Here is a 23791-nt window from a genome sequence, read left to right on the forward strand (position 1 = left end):
TATGTGGACAGTAACTTCTTGACCTATCTAGGACAGTGTGCTTCTATATATTTCCTCCCTTGCAAGTGATAAATGTGCTTTATTAATAAACACATGTATTGACAGATTCTTTTAACATATAATAATAATAAAATATATATACATATATATATATATATATATAACAGTAAAAAGTGCCTCGCCTAAAGTTTCAGTTCAAAAATGCTACAACTCTAAAGGTTAGAACTACAAGGGTATAACATGAATTTAATATTAACCAGTGCGAATAATGTTGTGCATTACATGAAGTTTAAGAAATAAGTCCTACCATCCATGACTCATAAATAATCCTCATGAATTAATAATACTTTTCATTAGTTAGTTTTTATAATTCATATAGATGGTTAGGATGTTTAGCCATGTATCTTCAGTCACGAAAACTAAATATTTTTGCACAAGTCTACTACTTTAACACACTGTAAAGTAATGACATTAATCAAACGTTAGATTTTAGACACAAAGTTGGTGGATGCGGCCAACTTCCATCTTGCCAACACAAGGAAACTGTGGTCGAAAATGGACCTAGACGAGATACAAATTTAATGTAGTTGACATGCATGCATGGTCCGAAGTATCTGTTTTGTCTACATGACCTGCGAAGAGCAGAGGATATATATTGCTTTAGAAGAAAAGCCTGGCAGGCAGCTCAGCCTTGAACACGACCACTTGTTACTTCAACTGCAGATACATGTCTCCTTCACGGTCATCTCATGCCCTACATGTCCTTAGTAACAGTCTCAAGTCTTTTTGCCTTTCATTCAGAATTTTTTTCCCCTTCTCCAACATTAATATCCTCAACAGTAACGTTATTCACCACGAACTCCCCACATATTGTTCGTTTATTATTCTTATTCCTTGAACCAGTGGATAAGATTGGAACACCGAGGCATGAACTGTTCATGGGGTTCTGGCGTCGTTTTCTGAGTTAAGACGTGCGTTTGTGGGGGAGACACTAACAATTGACTGAAGCAGCCATTGTTGGGAACATCATTTGGGAAGCGCTTTGGGATATGGTTTTGTGGCGCTTCTTGTAATTCTGGGCCTCCTTTGTGGGACAAAAAATCTCACTCAAGAGAGTGCAGAAAAGTCAATTTCCAAAAAGAGATAGTGATACGCCATTTCTTTTATGCATGGACAAAAAAGCGGTGCAAATTTTAGAATCTAGAGGACATATTGTCAACTTGGCCATATTCTTATTCCAAAACCACATCTTTTTCTATAAGAGAAGGGGGGAAAAAAGAATTTTCGTCTCTATTATTTTGTTTGTTTTGTTAAGGTAATCATTTAAATGGTCTAATTGTTATTTTGGCTAACCAAAGTACTTCAGTGATTCTTCCCAATGTATTTTGGAGAGATGTTAGGGAGCGGGATTAGGGGCTTAACTTACTCTGGCCTGTCAGAAACAGAGCCTGACAGCAGTGAGGTTAAATTGTAAGTATGAAAACTTATGCTAAATTAAGATAATCATGTAAATCGTTTATTAGTTGTCATGGAGTACGTGCCAAAGTACATTAGGCATCCTTGCCAATAGCTTTGAAAGACATAGCGAAGTAACGAGGGATTAATTTGTAGGATCAAAACAAAATTGAAGAATAATAACTACAAATCACAATTTTTGAAAGTCATTAATCAAATATATTTAATAACATAATTGTCAAGATGCTTACTGCAGTTGGTCCTGATTAGCCATTACATGGTTTTTTTTTCCCCTTTGATATCCTGGTACTTGATCACTGTCCTATAAAGTCTATTTGCCATTTCAATTTAGATACTTGTGGTTGTTTTCAATTTAGATGATTTATAACTGTGAATGTATATACCTTAATAATCCCTCCCCCAATCTGAAGGAGATGGTTAGGAGAATAGTTGGAAAATTTTTTTGTGTTTGGATTAATAAGGATTTGAATTTAGATTTGGATATATTATAATTCATCTATAATTTCAAATTTCTTTTATACTCTAATCATTTAAAATTATAATAACTTCAAATCTCTTATTATTTTTATGTTTTTTATTATTAATACCTCAATGTCTCTTGTATCTTTTAACATCTCTCGCTGTTGTCTTTATATATATATATATATATATATTATATTATATGTATACACACACAATAGTGAAGCAGTCTAGTCGTTGTTCAAGCCCCAGAGTCGTACTTGAAGAGAGGGGTAATCTCACGAGGATAAAAAAACTGATGCGGACCTGGCCATGCATGCACTGCTTTATATGCCAAATAATTAGCAACCTTATTTGCCATCCTTGTAGTATGCGTAACAAACGTCGCTCACTCTCATTGCATGAGGGAACGAATTTCTTCTGTGACTCCCTTGTTCTGACGTAACCTAATGTCACCCCATTAATGAGTTCGACAACTTTCACTGCATCTGAAGCTATCATAACTTGACAGACGCTCATATCCCAAGCCACATTAAGTCCCTGTCTATAATTCCATGCTCAAGCTAGTCAAACCAACAGCTCCCAACATGAATCCAGTAATAAAATTGCCCCAGTGACCTTGAACCACTCCTCCACATCCTCCTTTGTTAATCCTAGGCAGGTATGAACCATGGACGTTGTCCATCCTTCCGATGATGCTTCCCATTTGCTAGCTACCATGGGATTTTTGCCCATACCAGTTAAGCAGCCGTTTCAGATAGAATCCCATTCATGCTCATCTGAACAACCATGGCTTGCTCCAAGATGCCCTCATTGGTCGTTTGTTTCCCTACAAACAAGTGAAGATTCCTGTCTTTCTATAATAACCAACAAGTGATTAAGAAAAGACCCTTCCAATCATCATAGTCTTTATTTCCACTGAACTTGAAGTTTCAATTCAGCTACCTTTCATATCCATCAAGAAGAACACATACCTCTTATCCGGTTGTACTGTAAAACTCTTAGAGTTCAGCAATGATTGGGCAGTCAAGTCTCGTTGTTGTCTCTTGTCAATTGAAAAACAGAAGTGAATTCATTATTCAGTTTTTTGTTTTTGTCTTGACTGTCAACTCTTCTCTCTTCTTCATTTATTTTTTTTTAAATTACCCAAATAAAAAATTTTAAATACATAAATTTTAAAGTAAGATTTTAAATCTAAAAATCAAATTTAAATCCACCCATTTGAACGTTATTTAGAATTTTTTTCTCCCTACCCTTCCATTTTATTTTAACCAAATAAAGGAAAGAAAATACCTCTCCTCCATTTTTCTGACCAGATAAGAGGAAGAAAAATTCAGTAAAACTTTCCCTCCGTGTCCCTCCCATCCAAAACAAACCCTAACTCAACAATGGCTGCCTCTAACCAGCATCACTGATGCTTCCACTGTCATGCCTCCCAATAATCAGTTATGCTGCTATGATCCACTATTCCACTGTTATTTATTGAATCAACCAACTCAATGAAGACACGGAGGCTAGAAATAAACATGCCTTGTATGATCCATCAGCAAAAACACTCAACAAAAAGTCCCCATCCATATTAAACCCTCAAAAGAACACCGTTTATTATTGCTTGATGCAAGAAGATGGTGCAGGAAAAATATCAAGTACAGGCAAAAGCGCAGAGAAGAAGAAATATAAGGGAGATGAGAAGTCGCATGAGATTAGTTAGGTGACAAAAGTAGGATAGTGTGTGAATAGAAGTTAAGGGTTCAATCTCTACTAATGCAACTTAGAAAAAGGAGAGGAGATTTAGCCCTGCCTTCTATGTAGGCCTTGGGCCCTCCTTTTCTTCTCCCGCGCCCCCCCCCCCCCGGGAAAAAAAAAAAAAAAACAGAGAGAGAGAGAGAGAGGAAAGATGAGGAGGAGGGAGGTGTAGAAAAATGAAGGGAGAACTAGCGGAGCTTTTGCGAAGTAATCAACATCAAATGTTAAACTGTTTAATGAGTACCTTATACATAATCCAAACGATACAATTACAAGCGTAAGACAGTAGGGAAAAAAATACAAGATAATAGCAAAATCTATAAAAGTGGAATTAATAGTGCGATGATTTTACGATCATCACACATATAAAACTATAAAAGTGGAATAAATAGTGCTATAATTTTACTATTAGTTGACGTCGATATTTTTTGTACGCTTGCACAGAAGGAGTCTGGTTACAATAAAAAATGAAAAGATATATCAAATTATAATCCTAAGCCGTTTTAGGCCAAGAATATATCTTTTAAAATGATTTCCCACCACTTGAACTCCCGGCAGTGTAAACATCTGTTGGCTTTAGATCAGCAAATAGCAAGATATACATATGCAATCTGATGATTGAGCACCTAGAAAATCTTGCAGCAAAATTCATGTATGCCAGTTCTGGAGTGCTTGCTGCATCAAGACTGCAATGATGCTGCCCATTGATATGTTTATTATGTTGACTGCATCGTTGTTAAGCTGCAGAACAGGATTAGATTATATACCAATCAGCCATAAAGGTCGAATGGATGAACCAAATCTTGAACCCCTTGAACTGAGAAAGATGAAATCTTGAACCATATAAATGTTTAGTGCTTGCCAGAAAACAAAAAGGGAAAGAAAAAAATTGTGTTTTGACCTTGAGAAGTATTCATATGTAAATATGCATACCATCTGAACTTGGTACGTGTCCTAAAGTATTTAAAATTCAACTTGCCGATTCATTTATAGCTTTTTTTTTTTTTCCCCTTCTATGAATTCCACATAATAATTCCCATCTTCAATAGAATCAGGCAGATTTATGATACCATAGTTGTGATATGAAAACTTCAATGTTTCCATGAACCTACCCAACGAAATCCTTCCTTCTCCTGAAGGGAAGCACCTATGATGCTCTCCCCTAGATTAGCAATTTGGGAAGCTAGCACACATATAATCGCTTCATGTGCATTAATCTGTTTCACAGAAACAAGAAACAAATCAGTATGCTTTAAGTTCTTCAGTTGTCATGTAACTGACTGTTTCACAGAAACAAGAAATAGAAATAGAAAATTTCAGTTAAGATTAGAGTGGATGGAAAATGAAGGATTGTGAAAGATCATCCAAGGGAAGGAAGAGGGAAAATGATTTAAATTTTCTTAGATTAAGGTTTTTTTTTTTTTTTTTTTGAGACGAGGAAGTTAAGGTGCTTTAGGCATGGTCACATGGCAAAGAAGGCCGATGGAGGCATAGAGAAGAGGGGGAGCAAGTGGTCTTTAACCATATAAAGGGAGGTGAAGGAACGGCACGAAGAACACTCAAGTAAGTCAAGGCTCGTTGTTGGTGCAAAGAATTTTTCTCGAGAGAAGATACAGATGAGGAGCATCCGAAATCCTCAGAAGAAAATGAAGTTACATAGCACGAAGCAAAAATAAATAGACAAAGAGGGACAGCCACATTGCTGCACAGTTCCTCTGCATATCCAAAAACCAAAAGAGACACTCCCGTTAACCTTTAAAAGGAGGATGTTAGAAGCTTGAAATAACTAAGGGAAATAATACGAATAAATCTATTGAGATGTTATAGAACGATAACCTCTTTCTATATTTTTCTCAATAGTCACGCTCAGAAGAATTTTCAAAGAGTTTGAAAGACTGTTTTATTAATGAGATGATATGCTAGCTTCTAAGTTGCTAATCATATTTATAATGTTAAATACAATCTAAAATAATGAATAAAATCTAGATAACTAAATAAAATCTCCTAAAATCTAAAATACTGAATAAAATCTAAATAGATAAAATACTGAATCTAAATAAAATCTAAATAACTAAATAAAATCTGAAGAAATATCTAAAAACTAAATAAAATACTAAATCAAATAAAAATGAAATCAATCCTAATTTATCTTCTACCACTTCCTTCTTGAATAAGTCTGAATTCTATCCGGAATCTTATCAGAGAAAATTCAGTTAAACACAGCAAAGAAGCCACAAGTCAAACAGAAGCCTAGTCCATTCGATTGCATCTGATATATAGTATAGTAATTCATGACTGACGATGTTGATTAGTGCACCTTACATGATGCCAATCCTTGAGAATTAATTTGCATGCATCATGAGAAGAATTTGTGTATGTATGGTCTGATTCAGAAAAAAATCGTTCATAAGGAACAGACTAAAATTGGACACAAAATTCAAATGATGTAATAATAAAACACCAACAAGATTCACAATAACTAACAAAAGAGGATACTCCATAAACAACTTGGAAGTATTTTAACTTAGTTGTTGGTTTATTTCCCTCCATTTTCTACAGTAGTCATTCACTAAGCTGATATATCAGGATTGAAAGCTAAAATGTTCCACAAATGTCCTTCCAACGCGTGAGAAATCGTGACATGCACTGTCCCACATAATCGAATCCCTTTCCTTTCTGGTAATCTCTACCTCCAAAAATGTTTTCAAATGCCCTAAAAAGAGGGAGCATGCACACACCCCTCATGAGAAATGTATCAAAGCCCGTAAAGCCCTAACTCCACAATGACTGATCTTGCATAAATTAAAAATTTATTTCCTCCTTATCACACATTTTTTCACTACTTTATTCCCAAGTAAGATTCTCATCAACATTTTGTCAACATGTCAATGCATCTGGCCAAACACCCAAAAGAATAAAACTATTGTACATTTTGCTATCCAAAGCTCCTTGAGGAGGTGATGAGAAGTCTCAATTCTATCTTATAGTTTTCTTTTTCTTTTTGTTTTTTTTTTTGGCCACAGGTCTATCTTGTAGTTGAAGCAAACCATATGAGCACAGTTTAAAACAACCATAGTAGAAGCACTGGGCACATAACGCTAAAAAATAGGGAGGTAAAGTAACAAGTCTGTGCAATAATAACATGCTTCGTCTTGTCTGAAATAATATATTTCTTCTACTTTCATATACCTAACCCAAAGTTGGTTAATGCCAATTATTTCTCATAAATAATGTTATACATCTATATAAATGAACAAATCCAAACCAAAGCTGACACATGACATGCATCTACCTTAAATGTTTTTTTCCATTCCAGATTTCTAACCCAATTTTCTTACTGACAGATGCCATTTACCAAAAGCAGAGGCAAAATTGATGCAAACACACTACAGAGTAAGATGCTCAATGCATGTTAGCTTAGTTTATTGCCTCTTTCATACTTTGAACCTTTGAAATGCGGAGCAAGACATGGAAGATGGTCATAATTACAAGATTAACTCAAATTCAGGTGAAGAAGAGGAAGAAGAACAAAGCAACAATTTTGTGAACCCAAATCATTGATGTGGTAAGTTTTCCATCTGAAAGGATTATGAATGGGAAATTTCTGAATGTTTTAACTTCTAATTCAAGAAATCAATATCATGTCATATCTAGCCATTGGGGCATTGGGCCATTGCAAGCTTTCTATTACTTAAAAGGGAAAAGAAGGTTTTGATCCCTTTGGAATGCATTTCCAGGTTTATTGATGTCAAATACATATCTGATGCCAACACTGATACAAACTCCTATGGAAAATTATTTGTTTTATTTTGTATTGCTCCAACCCAAGAGAAGAAATGTTAAATATACTCAACCAAAAAAGGCCAGCAAATCTATGTGCATAAGAAGTGGGTGATAGAAATCATGCTTCTAGATCAAAATTTGTGAAGGGGTGACCCAACATCTGAAATCTGAATCAGGATGACTGTAATCACATGGCTAGAGGCCAACAGCCTGATCCCCCAAGGAAAAGTTTATTTTGATCTCTCTCCATACAGAGTTATTAAGAAAACGTTTGTCTACAAAATAAGCAATGACATTCACCTAACCATAACTCCATGATCACATGCAAGAGTCAGATATTAGCGTAATACCTCGCCCATTAGATAACTGACAAAAGCTAGAACCATGGACGCTAAAATTCCTGCAAAGGTTCCTTCAACACTCACAGCTCCTTCAGTTCCTCTTGGAACTACCTTGAAATTTGTAACTAGGTACCTGGACATTAGCATGAGAAATGTTAAAGGGATTGCAAATAAAACAATAGATAAAAGAACTCCTGTTTTGAAGAGCATAGATATTAAAAAACCAGAGATCTCAGACTGCTGGTGATTTTGGTTGTCATGTTAAATGCACAACTAGCATATATCCAAGACAAGGCACTAAAATTTAAGGTAACAATAAGCTAATCAACATCACACATCCATGAAGTACAAGAACATAATAGTTATTCTTAATCTCCTTTTCAGAAATCTTAGGAAGAGAATCATCTTAAAATTCCTAGGTAGGTAGCAATTACATTAGAGTTATTTCAACAGAGCTTTATTAAAAAGAAAAGAGGCGGAGGAGCCGTGTATTGAAACAGGGCTAACAATCAAACGTTTTAAAAGGCTGAAGAGTAATTTACAATTTAAAACCTGACAATGTAAAACATTAAAGAAGACAGTGAGTTTTAAAAAAAAAAAAAATCTGAAGACATTAAAGGTTCATCCTTTTGAAAATAGCTTAAGCCGAATTTCATCACTTACGTTGTTTTGCCATATGCTTTCCCTATTTCACTTGAAACCGTGTCGTTCAATTTAGTACAAAAACTGGCAACAAATCCAAGTCGCCAAAGTTGAGCACATGCCTCTCCCCCAACTCCAGAAATAGAAAGAAAGGCACAAACACAACCAGCAACGCTAGATCCAATAACACTGCTAGGACCTCTTCTTCCTTTTCTTTTCTCAGCAACGCCTTGGGACTCTTTCTGCGCCAACTTGACTTTTGTTGCTGCTGTACCCTAATAAAGCCTCAACATTTAACCCCAACGAACAAAGTCTAAACCGAGAAGACAACAAGGGAAAAAAAAAAACACCCGCCCCAATGATTAGAATTACATTGGTAGAATTCAATAAATAATCAATGAGACATGACGTTTCTGCTTACAATAATGAAATAGGTAGCGACAAGAAGGAACCCAGAAGGACCAAAAGCACGCCAAGTGAGCGTTCCTAGCAGAAAAGCAGCGGCGACACCAGATAGAGACAATCCAGTGACCAATATCGGAGAACCCACGATAAAGATCAGGACGTTGCTAAGAAGAGAGGATCCCCAAGTGGGAGGAGACGACTGGATCAGACTCATTAAAGCATCTTGAACACTGTCAACATGGGAAGAAGCCTCCATATTTGGGGTCTAATCTAGAGTCTCAAGGGATTATAGCGAAGACAAGGATTTATGAACAGAGTTTCTGAAAAGAGGACGGTTTGTAGTGAGAGGGAACGACGGAGTTGCAGGAGATCGGTGATACAGGGGATTTGATACCTTAATCACTAAGTTGAGAAGGCCATAAATCTCGCGGGATTGATTTGTTGTAGTATTGTCTTTTTCTCGGCAGGATTAGGACGCGTGAATTTGACGTTTTCACTCTTCATTCCAAATCGCCATTGACGGGATCGTGTGGGAAGAACACTGTTGACCATTGAAAAATGGACATGTGATCTGATATTTGAAACCTCACGAAGTTCTGAGCTTGAGATTTGAGAAGTGGTTTGGCAAAACCATTCGAGAAAATTAATAATTTAATTCTTATAATTTTAATTTAATTTAATTTAATTTTTTAATTATGACTTGTTTTAAGTTTTGATTTTATTATAAATTAATTTTTAAATTTTTATAATTTAATTTTTAAAATTTTAATCTGTTAAATATTAATTATTATATTTAAAAAAATAAAATTATAAAGATTAAAAATATTTTAAATTTATTATATTTTAAAATTGTAAAGATTAAATGATTAATTTTTTTAAAACATTTTGAAATCTCTCAATTAAATAATTAATAGAAGGACTTTGGCACAGGAAAAAAAGTTAACAGGATTGTTGATATTAAATTGTCAATCAAAATTACGTTATTTTGCTTATGATCATAGTAGCAGAGGTATATTTTCTCGGCACCAATGCCAGGGGATCATCAATCACGGATACCAAATGACAAAAAAAGTCTTGATTAAAAATCTTAACCAACAAATTGTGATCCAATAGTTTTTTATGAAAAAGCTACCGTTTTTTAAAAATTAAACAAAAGAACTTTAATTGCTTTTTTTTATCAGGAGAACTTTAATTATTAATTGTTTTTTACTATTAAATCACAATTTGATAACCAATATTTTACAATTAAACTTAAGTTGAGGAGTTTTTTTTTTTTCGTATTACACTCCATGTCAAGAAATACAGCCATGCCAAATATCTGATGAAAAAGTTTGGAGCTCAAAAAGATCTTACAAATATGTATTAGTCCACCAAGTTTTTGGCTCTTTTGTCTCGAAAAAAGACTATCACAAAAAATGGGAAAAGAAAAAGTAAACTATAGTACTCCAACGAGATAGAATGGATGAGGGAAAAAAATGTTAGAAGGACGAGTGAGTATATTAAAAATGTTATCCAAATGTGGATTAAAAAAAGAAAAATTAATTATTTAGAGTTGATAGATCCAATGAGATTAAATTCAGCATTTGTAATTTGACTTGATGCAAGCCTTGTATTTGTGACTCGGTGTGTAACACGATTCATATAATTTTAATTGTTTACAATACTAGTTTCTAATATTAAAAATAATTTTATGTCAAAAAAATATTTAAAAAAATTCTATTCTTATAATTTTATGTTTAAAATGTGAGGAATAATCTTTTAAATAGTTAAAAACTCAAGGATTGTATAGGGTAATGTTTATATTTAAATTTTAATCCTCTTGTAGTTTGAGAAATTAAATTAACAAAGTTGACAATTAACTTTCTAGAAGGAAGGAAGTAAGGAAGAAAAAACAAAAGAAAAATATCATCCATAGAGATAGTTTAAAATTATTTTTATTTTATTATTTTGAGAATTAATATTTTATAAAACATGTTTTGAAAATAAAAAAACAATAAAAATAATTTTTTTCATTTTCTTTTATTTTTTAGAATAATAATTTTAAAATATGTAAAAATTATTTTTATTTTTCTATTTTTTAGAATAATATTTTATTTTTTAAAAAAATATATTTTGAAAATACATTATTAAATAGGTTTTTTTTGGTTCTTTTGTTTACAGAAAACAGGACCAGTAGCACTGATCGCTGCGAAGGCGAGAGGGCATGAGCAACTATGGCTCTGGTCTGTGGTTCAACCTCAGTGACGTTCCCCTCGACTTCAGCCCCATCTCTTTCTCCTCACAAGAGCTCAAATGCTAAATCCTCGTTTCTTGGATTCCGATTGGCATTATCGAAGTCTTCTATCTGGCCCAGTGTTCCCGTTAACTCCAGGGAAAGTCTTCAGGTTCGTTGCCTGGATCTCTCCATTGCTCCAAAAGATGAACGATTTATGTTCGAGGAGTCCAAAGCCAATGGCCCAGTAAAAACCCTGCCATCTTATATCCTTGAACTTGCGTTTTAGTTGATCAATTTTATTCAAATTCTTCGGCAACTCGATACTAGAAATCGAAATTCAAAACCTGCCAAAAAAGGAAAGGAAAGGAAAGCTCAATTCTTCAAGTCGATTGAAAGAAAGGCTAGAAATGCGAAGTTTTAAACTCTGGTTGGTGCTCATTAGTGCTCTCCTCCGCTTTGCTTAATCCAATTTTGTCTACGACTATTGGGCTTAATAATTTGTTAGATTCTTTAGAACATGTCTGAGCAAACATTTTGTGGCACATTGTTTCTACGTCCTCTGTATTGTTGAAATTAAATTCATTTGTCTAAAAGTACAGCTGTATTCTCACATGGGCCTGTTGAAGTTTTATTTTGACGCCTAATTTACCATGCATTTTACATTTTAAAATGTATAGATGCTTTATCGAACAGTTATCATTGTATCACCCATTAAAAAAATGCAGGACATTTGGAACATGACCTCGTATCCAAAAGCTGCAGATCATGTGAATACAGATAAACCATGGTGCATTGTTGATGCTTCAGACAAAATTCTCGGGAGATTAGCATCGACAATTGCTATTTATATCAGAGGGAAAAATCTGGCAGCCTATACTCCCAGCGTGGACATGGGTGCCTTTGCAATTGTGGTTAGAATTTTTAAGTCTCTTTACACCCATATGGTGCCATCACCTGATATGTAAACTACATTAAATCATCAACAACGCGTCATCTCTGTGTTTGTTATTTTTACTGGAAGAGGATACCATTGTTTGGTCGTTGTGGTATGATATGCTCTGCACATGGACAATCTGGTTTGATAGTTGTCAGGTCTTTAATTTGGAACTCCTTTCTTTATGGTTAATGCACTATTATATATACATTTACTCTTAAATTTGTGTCCTAATTGAGAAGGGAATGATCTCAACCAATTTCGTAACCTCAGACTTAAGACTTAACCAATTGCCTGAGCCTTATGTTGAACTAATGGCTTTTCCCCCCTCGTCTTCTATCTGATTGATGTGAATGGCCTAGAATAGTGTTGTTATATGTACAAGACTTTATATAATTTCTCTAGTCTAAAAGTTTCTCCTCTACTTCGGGGTTCAAAAGGTGATTGCAGAAAAAGTTGCTGTATCTGGGAAAAAGAGGACCCAAAAGCTTTATAGGAGACATTCTGGACGACCTGGTGGTATGAAAGTGGAGACATTTGCCCAACTACAGCAGAGAATTCCAGAAAGAATTATTGAACATGCTGTTCGTGGCATGCTTCCTAAAGGAAGGGTAAGCTGTACTGGTTGGTATGGCTGATGAGGCAGTTGTATTGCATTAAAGTGAATCAATTGTTTTAGATGGTGATATTGATATCATCTAGCTGCAGACTTCGAATTTAAAACCACTTAAAAATTCTCTTACAGTAAAATAAGAGGGGAATAACATAAAATTGTTTATGAAATGTAGCCTTCTTGAAAATTGTGTGTGGGGATGTTATCCTGACTGTAATCATATCAATCATCATTTCGTTGAAAGATTTCTTCTCCTTTTACTTATATAGGATAGTTCTTTAAATTTTGAACTTTATATATGAAGCTATATTCTGTCATTTAGTAAGCCGATTGTTCAGATTGACATCTCGCCAATATGTATATGATTGGCCCTTCTTGAAGTCATAACTCTGCATTATCCATAATGATGCTTGTAGTTTCAATACAATTACATGAAGTGAATAGTGCGTGTGTTTATATGCTTGTTTGCTGTTATATCCACAATAATTAAGGACTGGTACGTGCAGCTTGGCAGAAATCTGTTCACCCACCTAAAGGTTTTTAAGGGCCCAGATCACCCACATCAGGCCCAAAAGCCCGTTGAGTTGCCGATAAGGGATAAAAGAATACAAAAGCCGAGGTAGACACAGCTGAGATGTACAGAGGATGAGATATGACAAGTACTGGTTACTGTCTTATGGAATCCAGATTCAAATTTATTTTGACGTTTACATTGCCTGTAGTGGTATCTAATTATTGTCTTGATTGCTTTCTTTCAAGCTCCATGGTCAAATTCTGGAGACAATATTTTGTTGTAGATTTCAGTTCATAGATATGTATTAGTTCTTTAACATGAATTTCAATTTGTGGCAATGTTTTCAATCTGAATGAAAGAAAAGACGTGAATAAGCTACAATAAGCGAGAGTAATGCTGCTAGTGATTTGATAGAACTGAGCAAGAAGGTCATCATGGAATAGGGATCTGTAAGGCATTCCAATGTTAAAGAGGACGGTGTAATTATTGTTTCTAGTTAGATGAGTTATCCGGCATTCGTACGTGTCAATTATAGAATCATGATTTCCTGATTCTAAAACAGTGAGAGAAAAAAAACCAAGATTAGAGATAAAGAAGTATATATTATTAATTAGTTGCCAATCAAAACAGCATACAAGAGTTCATTCCAAGAATCAGGAGCACCAGCTAGACACCAGTGACTACAGTCAACATAAGAAGCACCTCGGCCTGTGAAGATGGAAGGATGGCCATCAACCCTAAGCTGTGTGAGCATGGTTATGTCAAGCAAATGAACTGGTGTGCTCATGTTCCGCAGAATGCTCTTCACTATGTCAACGCCGGGATACTGCGGCTCTGCCCCTTGCTCTGGCCGAGTTTTTCCCAGGCAGCCCTTCCCACTTTAAAATGTTCAAGGAAACAAAGATCATCAAACCTCTTTTAGGAGATAATACTCACCATATCAGATTTGTGATAAGAGTGGTAGGACTTCAAGATTTCTTATTTTGCAAGTTTGCGTCAGAATCATTTATGAACATTAGAATTCCAGTGGAGTAAATTGATGTTGCATTAGATTCTACATAAATGAGTATAATCTCTCTCTCTCTCTCTCCAGAGATTAGATTCAAGATTAACGGTGTAACATACTTGAAATCATGTAAAACAAACTTCAAAACCCAAATTACTTACTTAACGTGGGAGGCAGCAATGCCCTGGAACAGGACTTTGGTCTTTGAAGGCTCAATGTTAGAATCAACCCATTTGGCCCATGTGGTTAATGCTATCTTGTAAGCTTCCATGTGATCCATGTCTCTTATAATCTGATTCCCCACTTGAAAGTAATCCCATCTGTTCAACATTCATAAAATGAAGCCATTAGTCACCACCACCAACTTTACCTTCTCTAATAAATTCTGCCACATTGAAGTAAAGAGGCTCACGTTTGAGACGATCCTGTATGAGTCCACCAATGGTAGGTGTTGAAAATCAAGGTATCAAATCCTTTCCACTGGTCCCCAGAACTTATAGAATCCAGCTTCAGAATCCTCCCTTTTTCTTTATCTTTCACCAAATCCACCAGAAACCCATTTTTCAACCAAGTAATCTCAGTTCCATATTCCTATAATCCCACGGAAAGAGAAGCAAAAAAAAAGGAAAAAAAAAATTAGACGATAAAGTTAATCTGTAGGCAGCGAGACAGAGAGAGATTGGAGAATGAACCGGAAATAGGAATATCAAGAGATTCTTAGGCTTCTTCATGAAGTTGTAATTTGTATTTGGTACTGCAGAGTGAAGCATGCACGCAAGTGACTGCCACATGTTGTTGCTAATGGAGTCCCCAACAAACAATATCTTCTTTCCCCTGTTTCTCTCCAAGAATTTCTTCCCATCAAACCTGGACCACCCATATACACGCTTTCACATTCAAACTCAGAAGAAAGTAACAGAGATAAAAAAAATCATTATAATAAAGCACATTGCCATTTCAATACGGAATAACCGAAACCTGAAACCCCCAGAACATGAAGATGAAGAGTCTCAAGGAAGAAGATGAAACCTGGGGAGATCACAAGCAGAGGGCTTCCATCTGTACGAAAGAAAATCCCCGTCAGGTCGGCCATTTCTGAGGCAATCAAAGCCCTGACCGACGATGAAGGGGCAATCCTTGGAGGCATCATAGAGAGGATATGAGGAATCACTGGCCCAACTTCCTTCATAGAGATTACACCTTTCTTCTCCGTCTTCATGCCCAAATGCACTGCCCTGCACTGCAACAAGACCCACACTCCATTGAAATGCCAATATTAGTAGCAGACGACTCAACCTCGGTTTCATTTTTTTGGTTCTGAATTTGTCTTCAAATCTTTCTCTGACTCTCTCCGTGTTTGCCACTTGGGTCTCAACTAGCTTGCTTCTTTGTGCTGAAATTTTGGCACATTTTGCTCACTTCTTTCTGCCTCCCATTCATTTAATATAAAGCTTCTTGTTTTTTTTGTTTTCAACTTTCAACGTCTTTCTTTTGCTTTTCCTATTTGGAAATATGTATTTCATCAGTTTACCAATGGTTACTAACATTTTTGCCACACACACGACTAAATAAAAAAAAGAATCATCGATTTTATTTACACAAATTTTAAAGAAATAAAATAAAATGGCTCATAATTTCCAATCAAATCAAAATCTTTCAAAATTTCAGCTTTGTGCCCCTTACCTTACAGTCACATATGAGGTCCTCTGTCTTTTTAATACGCAGAATAAACAAGAACAAGAGTAACAAAAATAAGATATTATTTATAATAAAAATAATGTTCGGGTCTTTATTTTTTTGAAAACAAATAAAATTATTATTATTTATTATTAAATAATAAATATGCATAATAAAAATTATTTTCCAAATTTCTGGCTTTGCTTTTGGGTATAAAAAATGTATCATCATCATCATCATCATAAAAGACGAATGCTATGGGGGTCAAGTATGAATACGAGACTTGCGGGAAACGATGCTTCTATAGATGCGGATTATGAATAAAAGAAGCAATTACTTGAAATAGAAAAATATATCAGACCTGGATCACATGATGAGATTCCAAGTTCTAACACATGCGTAGGAAAATAATATTTAATAGAGGGTACTTTTAAAGTATACTTTCATGTGTTTTTTACAAGTTACGTTCTGAAAAGTTTTTCTATTTTTCATATATGTTACTCTTTTTTTAGTTTTCATGATATTTAATGCTTTTTATAAGTTATATTCTGAAAAAATTTTCTATTTTTTATATAAGTTTTTTGTGATATTTAACGTATAATTTTAAAAGTACTCTTCAGTAAAATTTTAAAAGAAGTGTAATATTTTAATTTTTAAGATGCTCTTTCCATAATTTTATAATTCTATTTAACTAACATTAGTTTTAATGGATAATTTAAAAATGATTTATAAAAAAAAATTTGGAGTAGAGCCAATCAGTGCGTGAGGTGGTGGACTGTTGTCAGTGTTGCTGGTGCGTTGCGTTGCGTATCTAGATTCTAGTTTTCTAGGCCAACCTTTCCACTTCTAATTTACAAAAATAAAAAGTACTTGTTTACCAAAAAAAAAATTAAAATATATAAATAATAATTTAATCTCTCTAAATATCATAATTTGTGTAAGTCTCTATAAAATTTTTTATCATTAATAAATTTATATAAATTAATAAATTATTTTTATTAAAAATAAATAATTTATAAGTTTTATTTAAATATTCATAATTTTTCTTCTCATATTCACAATAATGCAACAGCAAATTATAACTGTACATGTTAAATTTTTTATTTGTTATTACAATAGCAATATGAGAAGAAAAGTTGTGAATATTTAAACAAAATTTATGAATTATTTATTTTTAATAAGGGTAATTTACTAATTTATATAAATTTATTAATAATAGAAAAATCTTTAGGGACCATAAAAAAAATTATGGCATTTCAAAATATCAAATTATTATTTTTATATTTTAAAGAAATTTTGTTATCATTTTTTTATTTACAATTTCTTTTAGGCGCCTCATTGAGACAATAAAAAAAAACTATTTTATGGGCATAATTAAGAGGGGGAAAAAAGAAAGATCACCAAAAGGAGGCAAGAAAGAATGAAAGAAAGGACTCCTTCATCTACACCTTGAAGATAAAGACTAAAGAAAAAGCATAGAAGGAGTAAGTGTCTTATCCTTTTGTTTTTTTCTTTTATTTTAAAGTGAAATAAGAAACATGTCACTTGTGGCACAACCTACAAGGGATTCACTAAATTCTCCTTTTCAATGTCTAGAAACATAAGTTTGTAGCACCAAACAAAAAGAAAAAAAAAACCCATTAAAATAAAGCCAATTTGCATAAAAATAAAAGGAAAACTTTCCTTTTATGACTTTTAACATGAAAGAGGTTATAGTAAGGGGTGGACAATAAAATAAATAAACTATTATAATAAATAAAAAGAGAAGAAGAAAGCCAGGCAAAGCAAAGGCACATGCAACTCCTACTAAAGCAAGAAAAGTTGAAAGAATTAATGCTCTGCCTACTGGCAATACACCTTGAAGAATTCCTACTAGTAAACTTCCTTGTACTCGGTGAATTGTCTAAGTGCTCTCCCCTCTTGGCTTTTTCGTATTGTCTATCTCGCAATTCTGTTCAAATTTGAGCTCTTACTCTTGCTCCTCCTTTAGGATAGGATTGTCGTTAGTCCTTCTTTCACTAATGATCTCACCATTTTCAGACAAAGATGCCCCTCACACAAGCCCCTAGATTAATAAGGCGATGCCCCTATCAGATAAAGGTGAAGCAAGAGGAGTAAAGATTGCTAAGGTAGGGTGTTGTAATAAAATTTTACATACAGCAACCACTAAAACATCCATGATCGAAGGCACATCCATTCAAAGAACTCAAAATTCTCGGAGTAAGTGAAATACTTAATATTGGGTATTTTCAAGTCCTTCATCCAATCTCTTAATCGGGTTATCATTAAGCTGATCAAGGAATTAGATATAGGCATGCCTCGTCCCAATCACTAAGTAACGGGCAGTCGATAGTGGTCATACAACGTTAAAATTCTCCTCATTCGTAGAAGAGAGCCACCTGGCAAGGGTATTAAAACCCACGCCACCTACTTAGTGTCGACAATCGATTGAATTTCTATTTTTTTTTATATATTGACGTCAGTCTATAAGGGTGGTGAGCTATAAGGAGGGCCCGCATTGAGATAAGAGAGACATCAATTCTCCTATCCCAAACACAAAATCTCTTCCCAAACTCACAACATCCCTTATGAGAAACTAAATTATTAGGTAGGGAAATGGTGACACCTATCTCTTCCAAAAAGAGTTGATAGGCTTTGGCAATCTGTGAGGCAACTATAAGTATGTCATCCTGAAGGATGGCATAGTTATAGAACTTCCTCCTTGGGTTCGCCTTTGAAAGCAGGATCAAATGTGAGAATCTTAACTAACTCGGTCCACTTCAGACATTTGTTTCCTCCTGCCATCCATGTAATGTAGTTTAACGCCTCTACCACCTGCCTCTCCTCGAGAAACTTACTCCTCATCTTTTGACTGACTAGGAAAGATCAAACATTTCAATTAATGTGAGATTTATTAATGCCTTACTTGAGAATCAACTAGAGTGCTTGTATGGCCGACCCATTCCCCTTATAAAACACATTACCAATTGAGCTAAAAAATAGAATTGCACAGGATTCGTTGAAACTTAATAAAGTGCTTTCAAAATTTAAGGAATCGTATAAGGAAGACAAGACTTTATCCCCTATCTTCCCTACTCTCAGTGTAACACACAAAATTTTTTTTTAAAATAATTTAACTCAACCATAGTTAGGTTACAGCCACCCAACACATTTTTTTATATCAATAATTTCAATATAAAATATTTTATAATTGGCTTCAACTCACACAATATAACATTTCAGATAAATTTTTACCTCCCACATGCCATTGGGCTAAATCACATTTGTCTATCCTTATACTCCCAACAAGTAAACTAAATCACATTTGTCCATCCTTATACTCCCAACAAGTAAAATAAACAATTTAGTCAATTTTCAACACAAGCCAGTTATTTGGCCTCATAATCATGCCATTTAACCAATCCAAAGTAAATCAAATATTAAAATTACAGTCATCCAAAATATACCAAAAATAGAAATAGTTTGAAAGGCATGATTACATTTATATATTCATATAATTGTCAATAAACAAAAAGCCCTAATATTGGCAATATAACACATTATAAATCATAAATCAAATACCCAAAAGAGACAGTGGATCTATGCCACTAAGCTTCTAGGACTCCTCCACGTGTCACTCGTGGCACTTCTCCTGAAAATTGTTAACCATATAATGAGACTCAAAAGTCTCAGTAACCAAAGCCAATTTATGATAGTGTGTACAAACAGTTAAGTGTGTGCTTACTAAGTGGGAACCAAAAATAATATAATTCCAACAAAATATAAGAAATATTACAATACACACAAACAACCATCCTTATATCCCTCCATTAACCTCGAGCCGTAGCCCTCACTCGGTGCTAAATTACCCGGCCAAAGGTAGATTAGCCCGAGCCCTTATAAGCCACCTATTGAGCTCCAATAGGGACGTACCACGTGGCACATAAATACAACAATAACAAATCTCCCAACACCTCCCACAATAATCAAACAAAATTCATAATAATATTGCACAATTATATAATATTACAAAATTCATAATTTTCTCAATAATCACCCAATTAACATGAAATAACACTAATCACAAATTAAAAGCATGGTTACCTCATGGCTTTTTCAATAAATTATTCCTTACAATTTCTCTCCCACCACAATCTTCACCAATAATACAATCTACAAATAACATATTATTTATAAATATTAGTTTCAATTTTTGAAACTAATAAAATAATTCTAATAATAGAATTAAAAATATAACATAATTCCTAATTTTAAATCTTAATACAAATCTAGAGTTAATACTATTAAGTAAAATTTTTAACTCCTCTTTTACTTATCAATAAACATTAATAATCTAAAAATCAACTTCTAAACTAATTTCTATTATTAAAATTTTCTTTTTATTTCACAAATTCGCACCTAAAATACCCAAAAATTAAAAATTGAATCTCTAACTTAAAATCATAATCCTATAGCCATAATAATTCATTTCTCATCCCAAATAATCATCTAAATCTCAATAAATCAACATATATTTTTAGATCTAGTTTAGAATTTGATCCATAAGCCATAAATTCAAAGATCATCAATAAATTTATACTCTAGAACATTTATTATACTACTAACAACCTCATAAACCATATTTATTCAACATAAATTTATCCCTCTTCCAGATCCTAAATTTTCTACCACCACAAAATTAAAAATCAAAGAGGCAGGATGACTAAAAATTTTTTTTAGAACACTTACTTAGTCTTGAAAAACTTAAAATCACACCCTAAATATCCTATTAAAAACTCTTACCTTAAAAACTCAGATCTCCCGCACCGGCGACTCACGCTCATTCTGCCTCAGCTCGCGCACGAAAGAAAGAAGTGAAGAAACGAAGGAAACAGGTGAGTTTTTATAAAAATTCAGTGGGTCCCACAATTTTTATTATTATTTCTTCTTTCCTCTCTCTTCTTCTCCTTTTTTTTTATTATTTATACGTAATCATGTGCCGAAAGCCACCGATTGCGTTTTCTTCTTTCTTTCCTTCCTCTTTCTCATACCTTTTCTCTTTCTTTCTTTTTATAATAATAATAATAATTTAATAATATTTATTTATTTTTTTAATTAATTAATAATTTTTTTAATTTTTTTGATTTTAATTTAGATTATATCCTAAATTAGATTTAATAATCATTTTCTACTAATTTATTTACCTCTAAATATTTTTTAAAATTTCTATTAACTAAAATTAACTATTAAAATTTAAATTGAGATGTTACACTGAGTCAGTCCGATCAAGCCTTCAATTCTTACCAACCTCCGGTGTGTAATCGACATGTTACTAACTTTAACTCAATTGAATAAGAATCATTGATTTCCTTTACTGTCCATTTCTTGTTCATTCAGGGCGCTCGGCTGGTGCTCCTTTTTTAAACCAAAACTACTTTGAACATTTGGGAAGATAAGGAAGACCATTTGAGCAAATCGACTAAGGGGACTTGACTTATTCAAACCGAACGATAGCAGTTTAAAGCTAAGCCTAGCATGAGCAGCGAACTCATCCTTATGTTCAGATTTTAATTAAGTTGTTTTCACAAAGTTTTTACGTAGTTTTTTTAGTCACTGTTGAGAAAAACGGATTCAACTGGTGAATGAACTAGTTGAGTTTTTTTTTACTCAATATTGAGAAAAACAGATTCAATTGGTGAATGAACTTGTTGACACAATTTAATAGTTAAACAGTAGTCTAAATCAATAACGAATCCAAAAGCAAATACATGAAAGATAAAAGTAAAAACAATTTAAAGTATGAGAGATTAACATTAATTTTTACATTTTTATAAGAATAAAAAAATTCCCATAACACCTATGAAATGCCGGGATCACCACCTTGCCTCCTACATATGTTATTGGGTTGACTTTAAAATTAATACTATGGTCCAATCCGTAGTCAATCAATTGATGTATTTTAAATAATATATGTTTAAAATAAAAAATAATTATATAGAATAATAAATATGAATGGTTAAATTCAAAACATAATAATATATATTAAAAGAGATAATATCCATATATATTTCATTATTTTCATCCTATATATATGCCACGCTCGGATCATGAATTTCTTAGATATGGAAATCGATAAATTAAGAAAGATGAAAGTCATGAACCAAAATTTCAAGAAAACCTTATAAGACCATATAAGAGAAAAAATGATGGTTTGTGAAGAAGGATGTGGGAGTTGATTACGTGTGAAGAAGATGTTAAATACCTCACGACACCTGTTTATGTGAACAATTATACTAAGTTAATTTTATAAAATTAAATTGATCATTTAATCATATCTTAATTACCTTTTATTATAATCACATGAAAGAAAAAAAGAAATGGATGAAAAATTTATGAAAATAAATTATTTATTTATGTAGAAGGACTTGACTTAGTAATAAAGCTTAATGTTTATGTATCCTGTGATAGAAATTAAAGTTCACATAATTTAAGGTATTAGTATTTAAATATTTAATTCCTTGATTTTTGAACAAAAAGAAATCTAGTTTTGGGTTAACCTTTATTATTATTGCTATATATTTATCTTGAAAGAACTTATTCCCAAAAAGTACTTTGGATAATAACTAAATAAATTTAATCAGTATTAAAACCTACAATAATTTAGTATTACTCACATTGATTGAAGCTTTAAATGCATATGGTGATCTAATATTACTCATGATGAACCCTAAAAGAATAAAAGGGATTTTGAAAGATAACTTTTTAGAAAATAATTTAATTAGAAACTTTTAATACAGATTTGATACCTACAATGACTCAGCGTCATTCACAATATTTTATTTAATTTTTTTTAAAGATTTACGGTAACTTAATATCATTTGTGGTATAATTTAAAATGTGCCAATAATTTTATTATTTTTTGGTTACATATGATGACTTAGTGTCATTCATAGTATCTTGTTTGATACTTTTAAATATCAACACTAATTTAGTATCACTCATAATATAGCGTAAAATATGTTGTTAATTTTATTATTTTTTTACTCAAGATGATTTAGTGTAATTTACAGTATCTCGTTTACTATTTTTAGAAATCTACTATGATTTAATATCACTTATGACGTAGCGTAAAAACATTGCATTAATTTTATTAATTTTAAAATAATGCACATTGGGTGATAGCTTACAATACATCAAATATTCATGGTAATTTAATGCTACTCGCAGAACCTTAATGAAAAAATATTTTATTTTATAAAATAAATGGATGGATAACTAACAGGCAGAACATATAAATATATAAAAGAGTTAACAAGGAATCATAGGGATCAAAGTAAACTCCAAACCGAGCCCATTGCAAAGATCCGTTGCCTCATACATGCACAGATCTTGACACCTTGCATTTTTATATCAAAGGAAAGCACAGAAAGTGGAATCCAAGAGCTAATCAACCTAGTTCATCCACTAGAGTCTAAAAAGAAATAAGCAAAAGCAATCACTCATTATACAAAGAGCCATTCTTCAAAACTGATCACAAGGAGAGGAAAACTTTAAAAGCAAGGCATACACGATTATGTGGTAAAGAACTCACGTGAAGACTCTCTATGACAGGTTGGAATTAAGAAATAGGGTACAAGTTCTCTCTCTTGTTCCTTTTTCCTCTCCTCCTTTTCTCTTTTAACTTGTGCCCTCCCAGCTTCAAATTTTCTTCCCCCCTAGAAGTCCCCTTTCTCTTTCTTTTATAGACACAACTAGGATTTTTTTTCCCATTAATGACCTAATCAAATTATAATCCTATTGTAGTAAAAAAAAAAATTATGCCCTTACTTGACTTCCATTTTTGATCTACCAATCTTCGTAACCATATCATGAGCAATTAATTTCAAGATCATCATAATTGTGATGGATTATATTTGGAAGTCACAAAAGAAGGAAAGTTTTTTTAAAAAAAAATATTGTAGATTTTTTTTATTTTTATCA

General features: G+C 33.1%; 3 protein-coding genes across 8 annotated transcripts; 1 reads left to right on the forward strand and 2 right to left on the reverse strand.

Moving 5' to 3' along the window:
• Positions 1-3858: 3858 nt before the first annotated feature.
• On the reverse strand, positions 3859-9412 carry LOC129314829 (protein VTE6, chloroplastic). Of its 2 annotated transcripts, XM_054958264.1 has the most exons (5): positions 8869-9408; positions 8469-8722; positions 7815-7938; positions 4794-4898; positions 3859-4422 (listed from the first exon to the last, which is right to left on the reverse strand). In XM_054958264.1, the coding sequence occupies exons 1-5, from the start codon at positions 9106-9108 to the stop codon at positions 4330-4332; spliced, it is 816 nt and encodes a 271-aa protein (XP_054814239.1). In that variant the 5' UTR covers positions 9109-9408; the 3' UTR covers positions 3859-4329. The 2 variants fall into 2 exon arrangements, with proteins under 2 accessions (XP_054814239.1, XP_054814240.1); XM_054958265.1 differs by lacking the exon at positions 4794-4898 and having other exon boundaries at positions 8869-9412.
• A 1597-nt stretch (positions 9413-11009) lies between these two features.
• Positions 11010-13995, forward strand: LOC129314979 (50S ribosomal protein L13, chloroplastic-like). Of its 5 annotated transcripts, none has more exons than XR_008594347.1 (5): positions 11010-11311; positions 11793-11978; positions 12442-12612; positions 13129-13273; positions 13759-13995. XR_008594347.1 is itself a non-coding variant. In XM_054958470.1 (5 exons), exons 1-4 carry the CDS (start codon positions 11066-11068, stop codon positions 13235-13237), a joined length of 720 nt encoding a protein of 239 aa, XP_054814445.1. In that variant the 5' UTR covers positions 11010-11065; the 3' UTR covers positions 13238-13273; positions 13759-13911. The 5 variants fall into 5 exon arrangements, 4 of the variants coding, with proteins under 4 accessions (XP_054814445.1, XP_054814444.1, XP_054814447.1 ...); XM_054958470.1 differs by having other exon boundaries at positions 13121-13273; positions 13759-13911; XM_054958469.1 differs by lacking the exon at positions 13759-13995 and having other exon boundaries at positions 13121-13475.
• Positions 13711-15556, reverse strand: LOC129314978 (protein trichome birefringence-like 42). The gene is made up of 5 exons (XM_054958468.1): positions 15164-15556; positions 14827-15001; positions 14547-14725; positions 14296-14454; positions 13711-14006 (listed from the first exon to the last, which is right to left on the reverse strand). Exons 1-5 carry the CDS (start codon positions 15439-15441, stop codon positions 13739-13741), a joined length of 1059 nt encoding a protein of 352 aa, XP_054814443.1. The 5' UTR covers positions 15442-15556; the 3' UTR covers positions 13711-13738.
• Between the last annotated feature and the right edge of the window lie 8235 nt (positions 15557-23791).

This window comes from Prosopis cineraria, unplaced genomic scaffold (assembly GCF_029017545.1).
Source record: "Prosopis cineraria cultivar Desert tree isolate PC_DT_omini unplaced genomic scaffold, ASM2901754v1 PC7, whole genome shotgun sequence".
Classification (NCBI taxonomy): Eukaryota; Viridiplantae; Streptophyta; class Magnoliopsida; order Fabales; family Fabaceae; genus Prosopis; species Prosopis cineraria.